Source organism: Symphalangus syndactylus, chromosome 15 (assembly GCF_028878055.3).
Source record: "Symphalangus syndactylus isolate Jambi chromosome 15, NHGRI_mSymSyn1-v2.1_pri, whole genome shotgun sequence".
In the NCBI taxonomy this organism is placed as follows: Eukaryota; Metazoa; Chordata; class Mammalia; order Primates; family Hylobatidae; genus Symphalangus; species Symphalangus syndactylus.
In genome coordinates this window covers 11,499,878-11,515,840 of record NC_072437.2, presented here as the reverse complement: position 1 = coordinate 11,515,840, position 15,963 = coordinate 11,499,878, and the positions used below count along the sequence as shown (strand labels likewise).

The 15,963-nt window shown below is 39.1% G+C and overlaps 1 protein-coding gene across 3 annotated transcripts in view; it reads left to right on the top strand.

The window, feature by feature from the left end:
* The window catches only part of MYO16 (myosin XVI), a 706,512-nt gene that overhangs the window by 218,979 nt on the left and 471,570 nt on the right, over positions 1–15,963 (top strand). For all 3 annotated transcript variants that reach the window (XM_055244378.2, XM_063618637.1, XM_063618636.1), the window contains exon 3: positions 1,346–1,416. In XM_055244378.2, the coding sequence (XP_055100353.2) occupies positions 1,346–1,416 (71 nt within the window). The remainder of the gene's footprint in view (positions 1–1,345; positions 1,417–15,963) is intronic.

Genomic DNA, 15,963 nt, shown 5'->3' with positions numbered 1-15,963 from the left:
ATGTTAGCAGATTCTAGGTTATGAAAATACTTAAATCCTTGATTGCAGAAAGAACATCATCAAAAGAAAGTCCCTTGGCAATGAATAGATGTGAATATGCTTCTATTTAGGAACTTCCTCTGGATGTACTCCAAGGGTGCGCTGATGTAAGGAAAGGGTGGCCGGGACACACGAGGCAGGGCAGGCTGACCTGGCTCACAGGTGGAGGCCTCTCTCCCTCATCACACCCACTGCACCCACCGTCAAAGAGCTTGGCCTTCCTGGAGAGGAAGCTTCACATAGTCACGATATCTGCCAAGACTCATGCTGCCTTCTGTGATATGCAGTTAGATCTGGGGAAGATAGTCATAGACTAGACATTGGAACACGTAAAAGAATTGGAGTGCCATAGGAAAGAAGGCCCCTTCAGACAACATTTCACGTTACAGATAAAGTTAATGGGAAGACTATGCCTCGGTGAGGTATGAGTTTGAACCTGAGCCATTTGTACAGTTCCGTGTAATAATGAAATAAAAGAGTAACTGTTGCTTTAATTTTGTGTGTGTGGAAAATGCATTCATGATATTTCATTAAAAGTATGATATTGCTATTAGTAGTGGAAACCATTATAGTGCCTTGGGGGATTGAAGAACCTTTCTGTGGGGCTTGTCTTACAGCTTCATTTTAAGTAGCAGAGAATGGAAAGCAATCAATCAATCTCTTAATACTCTGTGGCATTCTGTGTACTAATGAATTCACCTTTGCTGTTCAAATGGAAATACAGGTCACCTTTCAACTGTGAATTTATTCTAGTAATTGGTGTATAGTTTGATGTATTTGAATTAACTAATTTGGATATATGTGGCTTTGTTCTGAAGTGCTTTGTGAGAATGGTGGAAACATTGCCAAGGACTAATGGCACCAGTGGAAGGTTAATGTGCAAAAGTAAAGTTTTATTGCTTTAAGCCAATGGGCCTTAATGAATTAAAAAATAAAAATAAAAATTCAGTGACCTAATGCCCAGGTGAACCTAGTGAAGTAATTTCTTTCATTTTACTTTTTTGTTCTACAATGGATGCATACACCAGACACTTGGAAACAGTAAACTTCAAAAAATCTGTTTCATTTTCTCATTAATTTGCATGGTTGTAATAGGAAATTATGTTGCCCAACCATGGAATAAGTTTGAAGATGACAAGAAACACCACCAATCATCATAATAAAATAGGGTCAGATGGCACAGAAGCTGTATTCGTTGGTTTCCACAGCTGTTTGCATTTTAGATATTAACGAAAGGCTACACATTTGGTTCCACACGTGGAAGAAGGACTCTCTGTAACTCCATTCTCCTCTCTGTTGTTTTCAGTGCTTCGGCTCCTCAAGGAGGGGGCAGACCCCCACACCCTCGTCTCCTCGGGAGGATCCCTGCTCCATCTGGTAAGAACCGCGACAATCAGTGCCAGTGCATGGGGACACCCGGGGGAGAGTACATTACAGGTTCAAACCCAGGAACGAAATGTACATCTCACAGATGATGATCAGAAAGATGATGTGTTTCTAATTAACAGGCTTGGAAAATAAGCTGCAATTATTATTAATTACTGTATTGAAGTTTGTAAAAAATCTTTAATCAATGAAGTTGGAGTTTCTGCCCTAAAGAAATCGCTTTTAAAAAACTAATAGCATTCAAAATAAGTGAAATAATATTGTATCAATTATACAGTATTAGGCAATCATCCTTTCTTTTTACCTACAAATTGTTGTTATTCCTCTAATGAAATTTTACTATACTTTGCTCATGATCCAGCTCTTATAAATGCAAATACAGCCTGCCTTGTAGTATTTTAGAAACAAAGTAGGGGGTAAGTGAATAAACAAATAAATAACTACATTAAAAAATATTATATTATAAATAACCACATTTAAAATATATTAGGTTCGTGTGCAAAAAATTTTTGCTGGTTCTGTTTGGGGCAAAAATAAAGTAAAAGTCAACAAGTATTTGATTTGGTGGTGTTTACAACTAATTTAAAGGTAGAAACTTAATTTTGAAAAATGTGGAAATTAATGTAAGATATCAATCTAATTTATGATTGTCTCTCAAGACAAAAAATAATAATGTTATTTCTTCACATTATAGCAAACTGTAGTAGAGGGGGTCATGCCCTTAACTTCCAGAAGCTCCTTATCATCACATAAATTTTCAACCTTGATTGCACCTGGGAATCACGTGGGTGTTATTAAAATACGGACACCTGACTCCCAACCTGAGTTGAACCCACAAAGATTCTTACTTACTTTTTCCGGGATGTAGCTTGACTGCTGGGAGTTGTTAAGACTTCCCAGGTTATTCTAATTTATGGCCAACATTGGGGAAAAACTGCATGAAAGAGAAACGGGTGTATACCAAAGGCTCAAGAGATCCGGAATGCAAGTTATTATATAGTCAGCAGAGCAGAAAAAGAACAGAGAATACTGTGATAGAAGACAGTTTGCCAAAGAATATAGGCGTTTTCTCTCTAGCATTGGAAATGGATACAAAGAGAGGTTTCCAGGTAACGTTTTATTCTCTGGAATGTTTTGGTTATGAAACGTCTCTCTCTTACACTCAGATCTTTATATGGCTTCCATGATATTTTCAAGGAGCCATGCCTCATTAGTCCCTAGATCCTGGGTTTAATTTTAAGCAATCCTAGACTAGGCACAGTCTGCTAAGAGTCTTCCATAGATTAATATGCTCTTCATGGCAAATATCATAAGCCTGTTTGTTTGTTTGTTTTTGTTTTTGTTGTTGTTGAGACAGAGGCTCACTCTGTCGCCCAGGCTGGAGTGCAGTGGCGCAATCTCAGCTCACTGCAAGCTCTGCCTCCTGGGTTCACGCCATTCTCCTGCCTCAGCCTCCCAAGTAGCTGGGACTACAGGCACCTGCCACCACGCCCAGCTGATTTTTTGTATTTTTAGTAGAGATGGGGTTTCACCATGTTCGCTAGGATGGTCTGGATCTCCGGACCTTGTGATCCACCCACCTCAGCCTCCCGAAGTGCTGGAATTACAGGCGTGAGCCACCACGCCCGGCCCATAAGCCTGTTTTTCAGGAGGTCTAATTATCAGCATGTTTGCACGTCCCAGTAGAAAACAGACCTCTTCCATGAACAAATCAGTGCAAGTCATTGTTGCTGTTACTAGGAAAGTGTTATTTCTGTGTATTTATGTGTGAGAGAGAAAGAGGAAGGAAAGGAGAAGGAAGAGGAGAGGGAAGGGAAACAAGGGGCACAGGGGACAAGGAGACACTGTCACTTCATGTGTGTATGTCTGTGTGTGTGTGTATATATATATATAGAGAGAGAGAGAGAGAGATTAGATTGATATGTTAATTCTGATATTTTTCAAAATTAAGTTCCTATCTTTAAATTAGTTGTAAAGACCACCAAATCTAATACTTGTTGACTTTTACTTTATTTTTGTCCCTTACAGATATATATCTATATATAGATATAGATAGTATCTGACTTTTAATGAACACATACATCACTATGCTCCCAATCAACAAATCAGCAGTTGCTTTCTTGCTCTTTGAAATACAGCCACACCACCACCATCTCTCATTCCCTCGACAGCTGCCAGCTGGTTTTAAACCACCATCCCTCTTTTCTGGATAAACAGCTTTCTCACTCTTCTCCCAGGTTCCATCTTTGCCTACACTATACTGTTTCCCATTCACAGCCAGGTCATGTCACTTCTGTATCTGAAATGCTCCAACAACTTTCCTTCTCTCATAAGTAAAAGCCAAAGTCCTGCTTATGGCCACACCATGATCTGTCTCAAGCCCCAGCCCACAGCCATTGCAGCTTCTCCAGTCACTTTCCCTCTGCACCCTGCTCTGCTGACACCGGCCACCTTGCGGCTCCTTCAGTGCTGGCTCCTGCTCTGTGTGCTCTTGCCGGGTTTCCACCCAGCACATGCCTCCCAGATGTACACGGCTCGCTTGCTGACTCGCTGTGGGTCTCTGCTCAACGTGATCTAAAGGAGAATCCCTCCCTGGCTTGCCCTATGGGCTGTAGTAACTCACCACTGATGCCCCACAAGCAACTCCACTTCCATCCCTTTATCTTGTTCTTTCCCATCTTTTATAGCACACTTGTCACCAAACCCATCGTAGGTTCCTGTGACTATTTTCTATTCCTAGAATGTTAGCTCCACGAGAGACAAGACTTGTCATATTTTCATGAATATTATAATGCCCAGGAGAGTGCCTGATACTCGGAGATTCTCAGTAGATTTGTTAAGGAGATAAGCTAATTAATTTATGTTACTACTTAATTAATATCTGACACTGTGATAGATATTGGGGTGAAAAGATGCAAAATGCATATTCTGTGTCATCTGAGGGAGACAGAAAAATAAACCGCTGATTGCAGTGGACTGGAGAGGGATAAGCAGGTGATAGTGAAGGAGGCGAACAATGGGGCCACACGGCTGCTTCCGGGCATCAGTTACAAAAGCTTTTCTCACTCTCCTGGTCTGGCTTAATAACCGTTTTGTCCAAGCTCTCATAACATACACTCCTTGCTTCTCTGTAGGTATTGCCACAGTGGGGTATAATTAATGGAATATGTAGCTTTTTCTCTCTGCTAGACTGAAATCTCAAAAACTATGACTGTCTTGGATACCTTTCTTAGCAGGTGATGCATAGTGAATACTTGTCCAAGGTCTCATAACATACACTCCTTGCTTCTCCGTAGATCTTGTCACAATGGATTATAATTAATGGAATATGTGGCTTTTTCTCTCTGCTAGACTGAAATCTCAAAAACTGCAGCTGTCTTGGATACTTTTCTGTTCTTAGCGTGTGATGCATAGTGAATACTCAATACCTAATCAATGAATGAATGAATAAGCTCTAAGGATATAAGGGTCTCTTTGGGTGAAGACCTAGGTAAAAGTATACAGAGTATAATCTAAGCCTACGTGACAGAGTATAAAGATTCAGAAAGGGTAGCATCTGCAGGAAAAAGAAATGAGAAGATTAAACTGATGAGGTAGATGGAAAGCACTTTATTAACTCCCAACCCAGTGCAAGGATATTGTATTTTTATGTTGTTATGCAAAGGTTGTGAGACTAAGACAAAGTGGAGGATGAATCTGGAGGATGGATAAGGAAACCTCGTGGCAGCTGAAGGAGGAGGTGCTCAGTGCTGAAGTCTCCTTTTCCTGGGGTTACCAAGTAAATAAAAACAAATGAAAAATTGCAGCTTGCTGGAGAGATGAAATTACAGGGTTTCAAAATGTCTTAGGTACTGAAAAAGGCAATTTAGCCATCTAAAATGTCAAGTGTGAGTATCTGTGCTGTTTGCCTCACCTTTTGGGTGTCCCATATTACGGAGCCTGATGCTTCATCAGCACTGAGCTCTAATTATAGACAATCAGCGACTTTGAGGGAAAGGCAGAATGCATTTGTGGGCATCAAGAATCAGCTGCAGAAATTACTGAGTTGTGTTTAACTCAATTGTTATTAAAGGTGGATATTTGAGAAGCTTATTTTAATGTTTTGGCCATATAACATCTTTAGTTTTATTTTATTTTTAATAAAATTTCAACAAATACATCTGAATTAATCTTTTTACCCCACCATTTATTGAATGTGTGTGTTAAACATATGGCAGGTATCAGGTACTCTGACAGACAGAAGGGGAATAATAGCAAAAAGTAACAATGTCTGTATCCCAGGCAGTTGGTCTCATGAGGCTGGTATAGAAGAAACCTTAGACTTAACTCTTTGCAAAAAACAAATTACATTTATGAAGTAAAAGGATAGTATTACATAGGCTTTGCTAAAATGTTGTCCAGGGTTTTGTTATTACCTTTATTTGATGAGCAATTGAGAAGGAGCTCCCAATGATAACTGAAGTCTCAGCCTCAGACTGTAGCCAAGTTCGGGTGAAATATATTAGAAATAAGAAATACTCTTTCTTTGATCAAGTGAATTCTAGCTGTAACATAGATATAAGAATTTAAACAGCGGAATTCATGTAGCTGTTAAAAATATTGAGCCTGCCAGGTGCGGTGGCTCACGCCTGTTATCCCAACACTTAAGGCGGCCAAGGCGGGCGGATCACGAGGTCAGGAAATCAACACTATCCTGGCTAACATGGTGAAACCCCGTCTCTACTAAAAATACAAAAAATTAGCTGGGCGTGGTGGCGGGCGCCTGTAATCCCAGCTACTGGGGAGGCTGAGGCAGGAGAATGGTGTGAACCCGGGAGGCAGAGCTTGCAGTGAGCTGTGATCGTGCCACTGCACTCCAGCCTGGGCGACAGAGCGAGACTCCGCCTCAAAAAAAAAAATATTGAGCCATAATATATCTGAAACTATGTCCAAGACATGTTATACATGCCCAAAGCAGGTTACAGAATAGTGCATATAGCACAATCGGTTGTATGAGAGAGAAAGAGAGAATCCTTTTAATAGCCAACAGAGGATCTGGAAGACCAGATAAGCAATTTTCAACAGTGACTCAGGTTAGGCAAAGGGGACCAGGTTTTTAAATTATTTTCTGTTTCCTTTTACAAATGACTTGAACATTTTAAATAAGAAACGTGTGTTTCATATAATAAAACCAACATATAAAACTAGTTAAGACTATTTTTATTCAAAGTTTAAATTTTGAATAATTTAATAATTTTGCTACTCAAACAAGAAAATGTGCTGCCCAAAACCGAGCTGCTCTTTGCTCTTCACCATCAGTTTCTCTAAAGGCTTGGATGCTATAAGAAGCAGAGATAATTAGCAACTTACTACAGTAGAGGTGATTCAACAGCCTACTATCTTCAAAGCCTAGCAGAAAATAATGTATTGTGTAAAGAGGCAGAATATCAGGATTCTAGAGAAAATGCCTAGAGAAATATCTTATTTTTTAAAATGTCTAGGTGTTAAAGCACAAAAATAGTTGGTGTGTGGAAGTTGCCCACCAGTGACCCTGCCCACCCACCTGGACATTGGCCGTTGAACTCCAAGCCCCTGTTTTGCTTTCCTAGAAGAAAAAGAGCAAGAGCTACAAGGGCAGACTCTAGCAAGAACATCGATCACAGCAGGAGACAATATCCCCTCTGCACAGGAAGGTATTCCACACGGGGCCCCCACTCCACATCTTCCAAGGACCTCACAAGGGCTGTTCCTGCATGTTCCTTGGAGGATGTGGAATGGAGGCCGCACGGAGGATGCAGCAGCAGGAAGCAGGAGACAGGCGAGGGGCAGGGAAGAGAGCAGGCACAGCCAGGCGAGTTGGGTGATTCTCATGTCTGAGGGTGAGCGCTGCAGGGTGTTGCCTGGCGCTGGCAAACAGGCAATGGAGGGGCCACAGACTGTGAACGAGAGACTCTTCACATAACCCCAGGAGTGCAATTCAAGATTCAAAATCCTGGCTGGATGTGGCTTTTTTTCAAATTAAATGTCTTTTGGGTCCTTGAGAACCATCACATCCATGATTGGAAATTCCCTAGTTCCGAATTTTAGATCATTAGTGAAATAGCCAGCTGAATCTTGGATGAGAATCGTAACCTTGAGCTGCCTGCGGGCGTATTTTTATCATGACTCCCTGCATGCATGACTTAGGGGGCAAAAGGGCAACAGAAGAGCACATTGTGATGATGCTTTAAATGCTACCAGAAACCCAATGGATGAGTTTTCCATTTTTTAGGAATACACCACACGGGCCTGATTTGCTCCGCATCAAATGATCTAAGAAAGGCCCCAGTGAAGTTAGCAGCTAGATTTTGTGTTTCTTTTTGTTTTTATGTCTTTGTAATAAGGATCTCAAATTATTAAGGATCAGAACTCTTTCCTGACAGGGTGAACGCAGATAACAAGGCATTTTTCACAGACGTCTTACAGAATTATAGCTCCCCTAAGGAAACTTGCAGACATCCACCTTCAAAGCCACTGGTAACAAAATCTTTCCTGGAGAAACTAGAGTTTTGTATCGAGAAAGGGTTTCCTTACTTATCAGCCTGAAACTCACCTACTTAGAAAGTCCTTCTTTAAGCAACCCTAATAATTTATATTACTCTCTAGATGTACCAGACTGCTTATAATTCCACAAATGGCTGATCCCATTCCTCCTCAATATAGCTCAGGCTGTTTCTTACTTTGGGGAGCTCTACCAAGACAGGCCAGCAGCTCACCACGGTCCCATCTCAGCTTTCTGCCTGTATCATCCCCCAATTGTAGGTTGTTGGTCCAGAGGTGAGTTCTTGTTTATAATATCAGCCCTCTGGCTTAGCACAGCACTGGGTGCATAGTAGTTCCTCAATGAATATGTACGTTTAACTAACAGATATATGAATGTCTCACCCCAGGCCACACCCACCTGTTCAATGCCTCCTGATCCTTCAAGACTAGCTCTTGTGTTCCCATATTCAATTATCCAATTCCTATCAGGCTGTTAGGTACCTTCTGCTGTGACTCTATAGAATGCTATGCATACCCTTTATCATAAACTTCACAATATCAAACAGCACTGTTTCTTAAGAGTAGTTACTATGTAATTCACCTTTATATATACCTTGCCAAGTACAGCTGGAATATAGTGTTGCCTAATAAAATCTAGAGAATTTAAAATGCAGCAAACCACTGCTGCTGATGAAAGAGAAGGGTTTACATTCACTTAAAAGGATAACAGTTTTTAGGATTTTAAAATTTTTGGATGTGGTTCAGTGTTTAGAGACTGGTTCAATTGGCTGGAAGCTGTGGCTCTCTGCAGTGCAAATAGAAATAATAAATATGATTCAACTCACAGCATTCTGGGTAGTTTATCTATGGCAAGATAATCTGGAGTACAATATTTGCCAGAGAGAAGATCATGAAAAGCAAAAATAAGTATGTTCAAGATGACACTACAGTGAATATGATCCTTCAGTGTGACATAGTGGCAGAGAAGTGGACGTGAGTTTGCACAGATGCAAGCACAGGCTGAAAGGGCTGGTCTGCGGTATTGCTGTTGAATAAAAACGAGCGTATGGAAGTTCCAGAATGATGTTAGATTTTGAGAAATTGCAATAAATTTAAATTTATTTTGCTACTGGTATAAATTTCTCTCTTTTGTCCCCCACTTGTCTTCTCTCTCTGTCACTGTTTCTGACTTTCATTATAGAAATGTTCTTTGAACTACTGAGAACTCATAAACGTACGACAAAAATATGGACTAGATCTCATTCAAATTGTGCACCTCACATCGCTGCTTCTTCCCCCATAGCTACCTAAAAGTTCAGAGTTGTGTTTTTTTTTTTTTTTTTTTTTTTTTTAATTTACTGGTAGAATTGCGCCTGGCACATGACATTCACCAAGACAACCCTGGATCAAACTGGATGCTTTCCTAGTAATTATTTCTCTACTCTCCTCTGCCATGACTGCTCCGTAACCAGAGAAGAGAAGGGGAAGCTTGCATCATAAAACGTGTAGACTTATGAAAAGTCATGTTAAAATAGATCCAACACTCATTTTAAAAACTGGCGAAAGATAACTCTTATGTATGAACCACAGAATTTGATTCGAATCTTCAGACTTGATGTGTGACTTGTAAATATTTGTAATGATTTTCTGATTTACTGAGTGATAGATTTCAGGGTCATTCATGATATGTTCATTAGCCAATCAGAAGGGCCAGAATTCAGAAACCACCCCTTAACACCAAGACAGAAAAAAAAAAAAAAAAAGAACACATTTTAAGTTCCAAGTTCCCTTTGCTTGCTTGTCATTTGGTTCCTGTGATTTTCAGTACTTTCAGATGAATCAATAATGTGCATTGTGATGAGTTTGTATATTAAGACATATTACCTTTGTTTAGAAAGTTACAAATGAGTGAAATAGTGCAGTATAAGAGAAGCTGTGAACTGCTGATGCTGTGTTGAAAAGATTTGTTGACACATTCTAACCACACAGTCAAAGGTTTGGACAGCCTTTGAGGAAGGACTTGCTCTCTCATCACTTTGCTCTCTCAGTTTGTCTTAGGAGGCAGAATGAGGTATTGTTGTCATAGATTGGGATGCCAGAATTTAATATTTCAGAGTGAAGCCAGTCTTGCTAATACAAACCAGAGGGGTGGATAAAGATTGGTGGAGTCCAGGAGGGATGACATTTTGGGGTTCTTATGTGGAGTAAGTGGTATTGTTAATGCTTCCTCGGTTGATGGTGTTCAGGAGGGATGACATTTTGGGGCTCTTATGTGAAGTAAGTGATGTCGTTAATGCCTCCTGTGTTGATGGTGTTGTAAGTGGAGAGAAGGCTGTCATCATGGTCCCCAAGTCTTCCATGACAGAGAAGAGTGACCAGGTTGGGAGATGAGGTAGTACATAAGGATTGGGTAAATCTTAGAAAGAAGCACATCAATGTAAGCGTTCAGTGATTCCAGAAGAATCAACGATAAGCTCAGAAGGTAGCCAAGCTTTTTTAGTGCTCTGTGGAAGAATAAGTTTCCCTACACTGGACAAGGCTGCAGGAGAGGTGGTGTTTTCAGGGAGACTGACTTCCATTTAGGTTCTCTGGACATTTCCAGAAGTGGAAATTGGGCTGGGTTCCCATCATTCCGTAGAGGGGAGTAATCTGTGGCCATGAAGGAATCTAGGAGCTTAGTCGATTAAAGGGCTTGGTAATGCAGGGCAGGTGTCACAGGCAGGTTACCCATTACAGTTACACGGGGCCTTCTTTTCAGAAAGATACCATGCTTGATTTCACCCTCTGATATCACTATCTTGAAACTGTCCATAATTTTAAAACTAGAAGCCACGAATTTTCATTTTGCACTGGGTCCCACCTTAACTAGCTCTTCTTGGCATTTTGAGAGGTAAATGAAGGTGACAGCAGGTGCTTGGGGACCTGGCTCCAGGCTGCAGGTGGAGGACCTGGTGGTGGTGGAGTTCTGCTGGGCATGACAGAATGTGAGTTCAGTCACTTTCTTGGTGCCATAAAGTGTCACCAGAAAGTGCCTGACATAAGGAAGAACAACCTGAATTGGGAGGAAGATTTCCTGGCTTGAAGAAAATTCTTTCTAGGGAAATAGATTTACTACATAACAATATTATAAGAACATTGTAACAGGAATGTTCCACCATCATAATCTTTTCAGACAAGAGTGACTAGAAAGTATTTATTGCTGTCAAATTATTATTCATAATCCTCTGAAGTGTGATTCCCAAAATTATCACTTGAGAGGGGCTGATATCACTTTCAACACTGGATCTAATTAACTCTGTTTGGTGAAAGACAGTGAAAATCCAAGCTTCAGGTATCTGAATATAAATGTAGATTCCTGAGGTGCAGGTCGAGGATATCTTGACAGGCACAGAAGGAGGAGGTCGCATCTTTATTGATTATGCGCTGAGCTATCACAAAGCTAAAGAGAGTAGAAAAGGAATTACTTGCATATGAATTTCCTAAAATGAACTGGATCCGGGCCTCACATTCTAACATCAATTTATTGAACTTTCATACCGTGCCACTCACCTTCTGTGTCCTTGTACCCAAACCTGAAGCTCCAAGGGATGGGGCCTCAGTTCATATGGTCAGGGCACTGAGTCTAGTGACCGTTTTTGTATTGCTACGCATCACCCAGAACATCAGATACAGAAAGACCTTAGTTCAAAACCAAAATTATTCTGTAAGAATTCACATATTTCATTGCACCTATTGCTTACTTGAATCCTAATAATGATGTCTGCTAATACATTCCTCCATACTCTTCAGGGACCTCACACTGTGCTTTTTCACTGTGGTTGTTGTACACTCTTGAGACGATCTGATAATAGGGGATGCTATGAGTATTCAGTTAGTGTATCATGATTGTGAACCATAATTTGAACACCCATTTGTTTGGTGAAGTGAGAGTTTAAATATTTTGCCTAATCTTTGAAGCTGTTTCTTTCTTTTTAAATACTGAATTTTGAGAGTTCTTTGTATATTCTTGATAAATGTCTTTTAACAGATGGGTGTTTTGTGAATATTTTGTCTTAGGTTATGGCTTGTCTTTTTATTCACTGAGAAGTATCTTCTGAAGAATAGAGGATTTTTGTTTTAATTAAATTCAATTTGCTAATATTTCCCCTGATAGGCTGCATTTTTAGTATCATCACTAAGATTTTCTGTTATGTTCTTTTTAGAACTTTTGTAACTTTTGGTTTTACATTTTTTGCAATTTTACATTATGAGTAATATTTGTATATAGGACAAAATATAGGTCAAAAGTATTTTTATATGTGTGTACCCAATTGTTTCAGTATAATTGACTGAAAGAACATTCTTTCTTCACTGCATTGCCCTTGCCACTTTCTTGAAAATTAGTTGTCTATACATGAATTGATCTATTTCTAAATTCTCTATTGTGTTTCATTGATTAATTTGATTTTATGCCAACACCACACTGCTGTGATTGCTATAACTTCATAATGAGTCTTGAAATTAGTTAGCTTTAGTCCATTAATTTTGGGTTTCACCATCCTAAAGTTTTTTGGGCAATTTTAGGTCCTTTGCACTAACTTATGAATTTTAGATTCAGCTTTTCAATATCTATTTTAAAAACCCTTCTGGAATTATGCATATTTGGATTGAATCTACAGATCGATTTGGGAAGGACTAGTTTCTTAACAATATTGCATCTTCTGACCCAAGAACACACTAAATTTCCATTTATTTGGATTTAAAAAATTATCTCACTAAGGTTTTGTTGATTTTGGTGTGCAGGTCTTACTGATATTTTGTCAGATTTATCCCTAAGTATTTCAATATTTTTAATGCTATTTTAATTTAAAAATTATTTTTCAAAGGCTTACCACTAGCATATAGGAATATCTTTGTTTTTTGTATAGTGATCTTGTATCTTTCAACTTTGCTATCTTAATTATTGGTTCTAATGACTTTGTATATTCCATTATATTTTCTACATAGATGATCATGTCATATGTGAATAATGGCAGTTTTAATTTTTGCTTTGCAATCTAGATGAATTTGGTTGCTTATTCATTCCTTTTGGCCATGGCTGGAACTGCCAGTGGAATGTTGAACGGAAGTGGTAAAAGTGAACATGCTTGTCATCTTCTTGGTTTCAGTGGAAAGGGTGGAGGGTTTCTTGGAGACAATTACTAGCTCTTGCTTTGTTATCCAGTCTAATACTCCCTGCATTTTAACTGTGTCATTTAGAATATTTGCACTTATTTATATGGTTACTTATACTTTTAGGTTGAAATCTACCATCTTCCTTTTTTTTTTTTTAGTACTTCTGTCATTTGTTTTTCTTTCCTCTTTTTCTGCCTTCTTTAGGTTTGAGTATTTTTCGTGATTCAATTTTCTCTCTTTAGTGGTATTACACACGGTGCATGTTATTTTGGTGGTTGCTTTAGTATTTTTAGGATACATCTTTGACTTAACCCTCTCTCGTTTCAAGTGGCATCCTATCCATTCGAATGTGGCATAAAAACATTACAATATTATGTTTTCATTTCTCCCCTTCCTGCCTTTGTTTTATTGCGGTGACATATTTTAATCTGTATATATTATAAGGCTTATACTCTCTTGTGATTTTTAAACAATTATATTGTAAATATACTAAATGAGAAAATATATGTAACTCACATAGTCACAATTCTCAGTGCTCTTCATTCTGATATAATCTTTTAAAAAGATCTCTCACAGATCACTGATGCTCTGCCATTTTTAAAAAATCATTTTTCCTTGCAATAGTTTACTGAGAATGATGATTTCCAAACCAAACACCGCATGTTCTCACTCATAGGTGGGAATTGAACAATGAGAACACATGGACACAGGAAGAAGAACGTCACACTCCAGGGACTGTTGTGGGGTGGGGGGAGGGGGGAGGGATAGCATTAGGAGATATGCCTAATACTAAATGATGAGTTAATGGGTGCAGCACACCAACATGGCACATGTATACATATGTAACAAACCTGCACATTGTGCACATGTACCCTAAAACTTAAAGTATAATAATAATAAAATAAAATAAAATCATTTTTCTTTTCTTGTCGTATTTTGTTTAATTTATGTTGCTGCTTTGAAGTTCATTAATCTTTTCTTCTGAAATATCTAGTCTGCTGTTGATCCCATCTAAGCCATTAAACGTCTCATCTCTGAAAGTTAAATTTGAGTCTTTTTAATATCTTTCATGTATGTACTTAACATCTTCAATAGATCCCCTCACTTTTTGAACATAGGGAATATAGTTATAAATATGGTTTTAACACCTGATTTGCTCATTCTAACAGGTGTATCTCTTCTTGGTTTGTTTCCATTATCAATTTTTCTGTTCATTGTGGATCCTATTTTCCTGCTTTTTTGTATACTTGGCAATTTTTTTGTTGGATTCTAGATACAGTAAATTTTGCCTTGTTGGGTATTCAATATTTTTGTAAATAATCTTGAACTCTTTGCGGGCTACTAAGTTATCTGGAAACAGTTTCATCTTTTCAGGGCCTGAATTTGAAATTTTTTATTTGGGAACAGAACAGCATTTAGTTTAGGACTCATATTTCCCTCTACTGAAGCAAAACACATCTAGTACTCTACCCAATGCCCTGTCAGTTAGGCGGTTTTCAGTCTGCCTGGCAGGAACAGGCACTGTTTCTTGCAATTTATGAGCCCTGAGTCCTCTTTCTTTTCAGGCAGTTCTTTGCCTGACCTTGGGCAGTTTCCTAGAGTGCATGTGCTGATCATTATTCAGCTGAGCACTTGAGGGAGGCATTCTTTAGAACTTTAAAGTTTTTCTCTGTGCAGCTTTGTCCCTCTGCTACTCTGCTCTGTGAAATTTAGCCACCCTGGTCTCTCAAGGCATTTCAAGAGCCAGCTCTGGTCAAGCCAGGTTCTTCTCCCTGTGCTGTAGCTTGGGAACTCTCTCAAGGTAGGAGGCTGGAACAATAGCAGGGCTTATCTTGTTTGCTGCCCGTCATTCAGAGGTCATATATTTTGTTTTCTTTTTCAGTTGATTCAAGCAGGAAGGTACATCTGGTCTCTGTTACAGGGAAGCAGAAATTCTGCAAAGATTTGTTTTTAATGGTACTATCCAGTAAATTGGTGGGTGAATTTGTGTGACAGTGCTTCCAGTGGGATATTGATTGGCATTCCTTTGGGGAGAGAAATCTGTTCTATACATACACATCACAGAAAAAGTATGTATCTCATAACCCAGAAATTTTGCTGACCTATTTAATAATAGGTTTTTAAAAACTAATTGTACTAATATGCATTTAGCATTATGTAACTTATAGACGTAAATATGAAAAATACTCGTAAGGCCGGGTGCGGTGGCTCTCGCTTGTAATCTCAGCACTTTGGGAGGCCGAGGCGGGCGGATAATGACATCAAGAGATTGAGACCATCCTGGCCAACATGGTGAAACCCCATCTCTACTAAAAATACAAAAATTAGCTGGGTGTGGTGGCATACACCTGTAGTCCCAGCTACTCAGGAGGCTGAGGCAGGAGAATTACTTGAACCTGGGAAGTGGAGGTTGCAGTGAGCCGAGATCGCGCCACTGCACTCCAGCCTGGTGACAAAGTGAGATTCTGTCTCAAAAAAAAAAACAAGAAAAGAAAAAGAAAAGTACTCATAAAAGGACTGGATGATTTGAAAAGGCCAATGCAAATAAATATGTGGGACTTTTCAAAAATTAAAAATTCACGATGGTAAAGGCAGAACATCAAGGTACAGGACTCATTTAAGCGCAGTTGCATAGATTGTACACCCGTGATGCCAGCCGTGACTTATATATACAATATTTACCTGAGCTTGAACTATAAATAGCAAATAAAGTTAGGTTGCTGGATGGTTTGATTTAGTAAATTATTAAACATATATAAAATGGAACATTATAAAATCATTAAAATTCATTTTAGGAGACTTAAATTTCAGCTGTTAACTCTTACAACATGACATGCTGTGAAACGTGACTAGGGTAAAGGTTACAGACGGGAATGTTGAGGA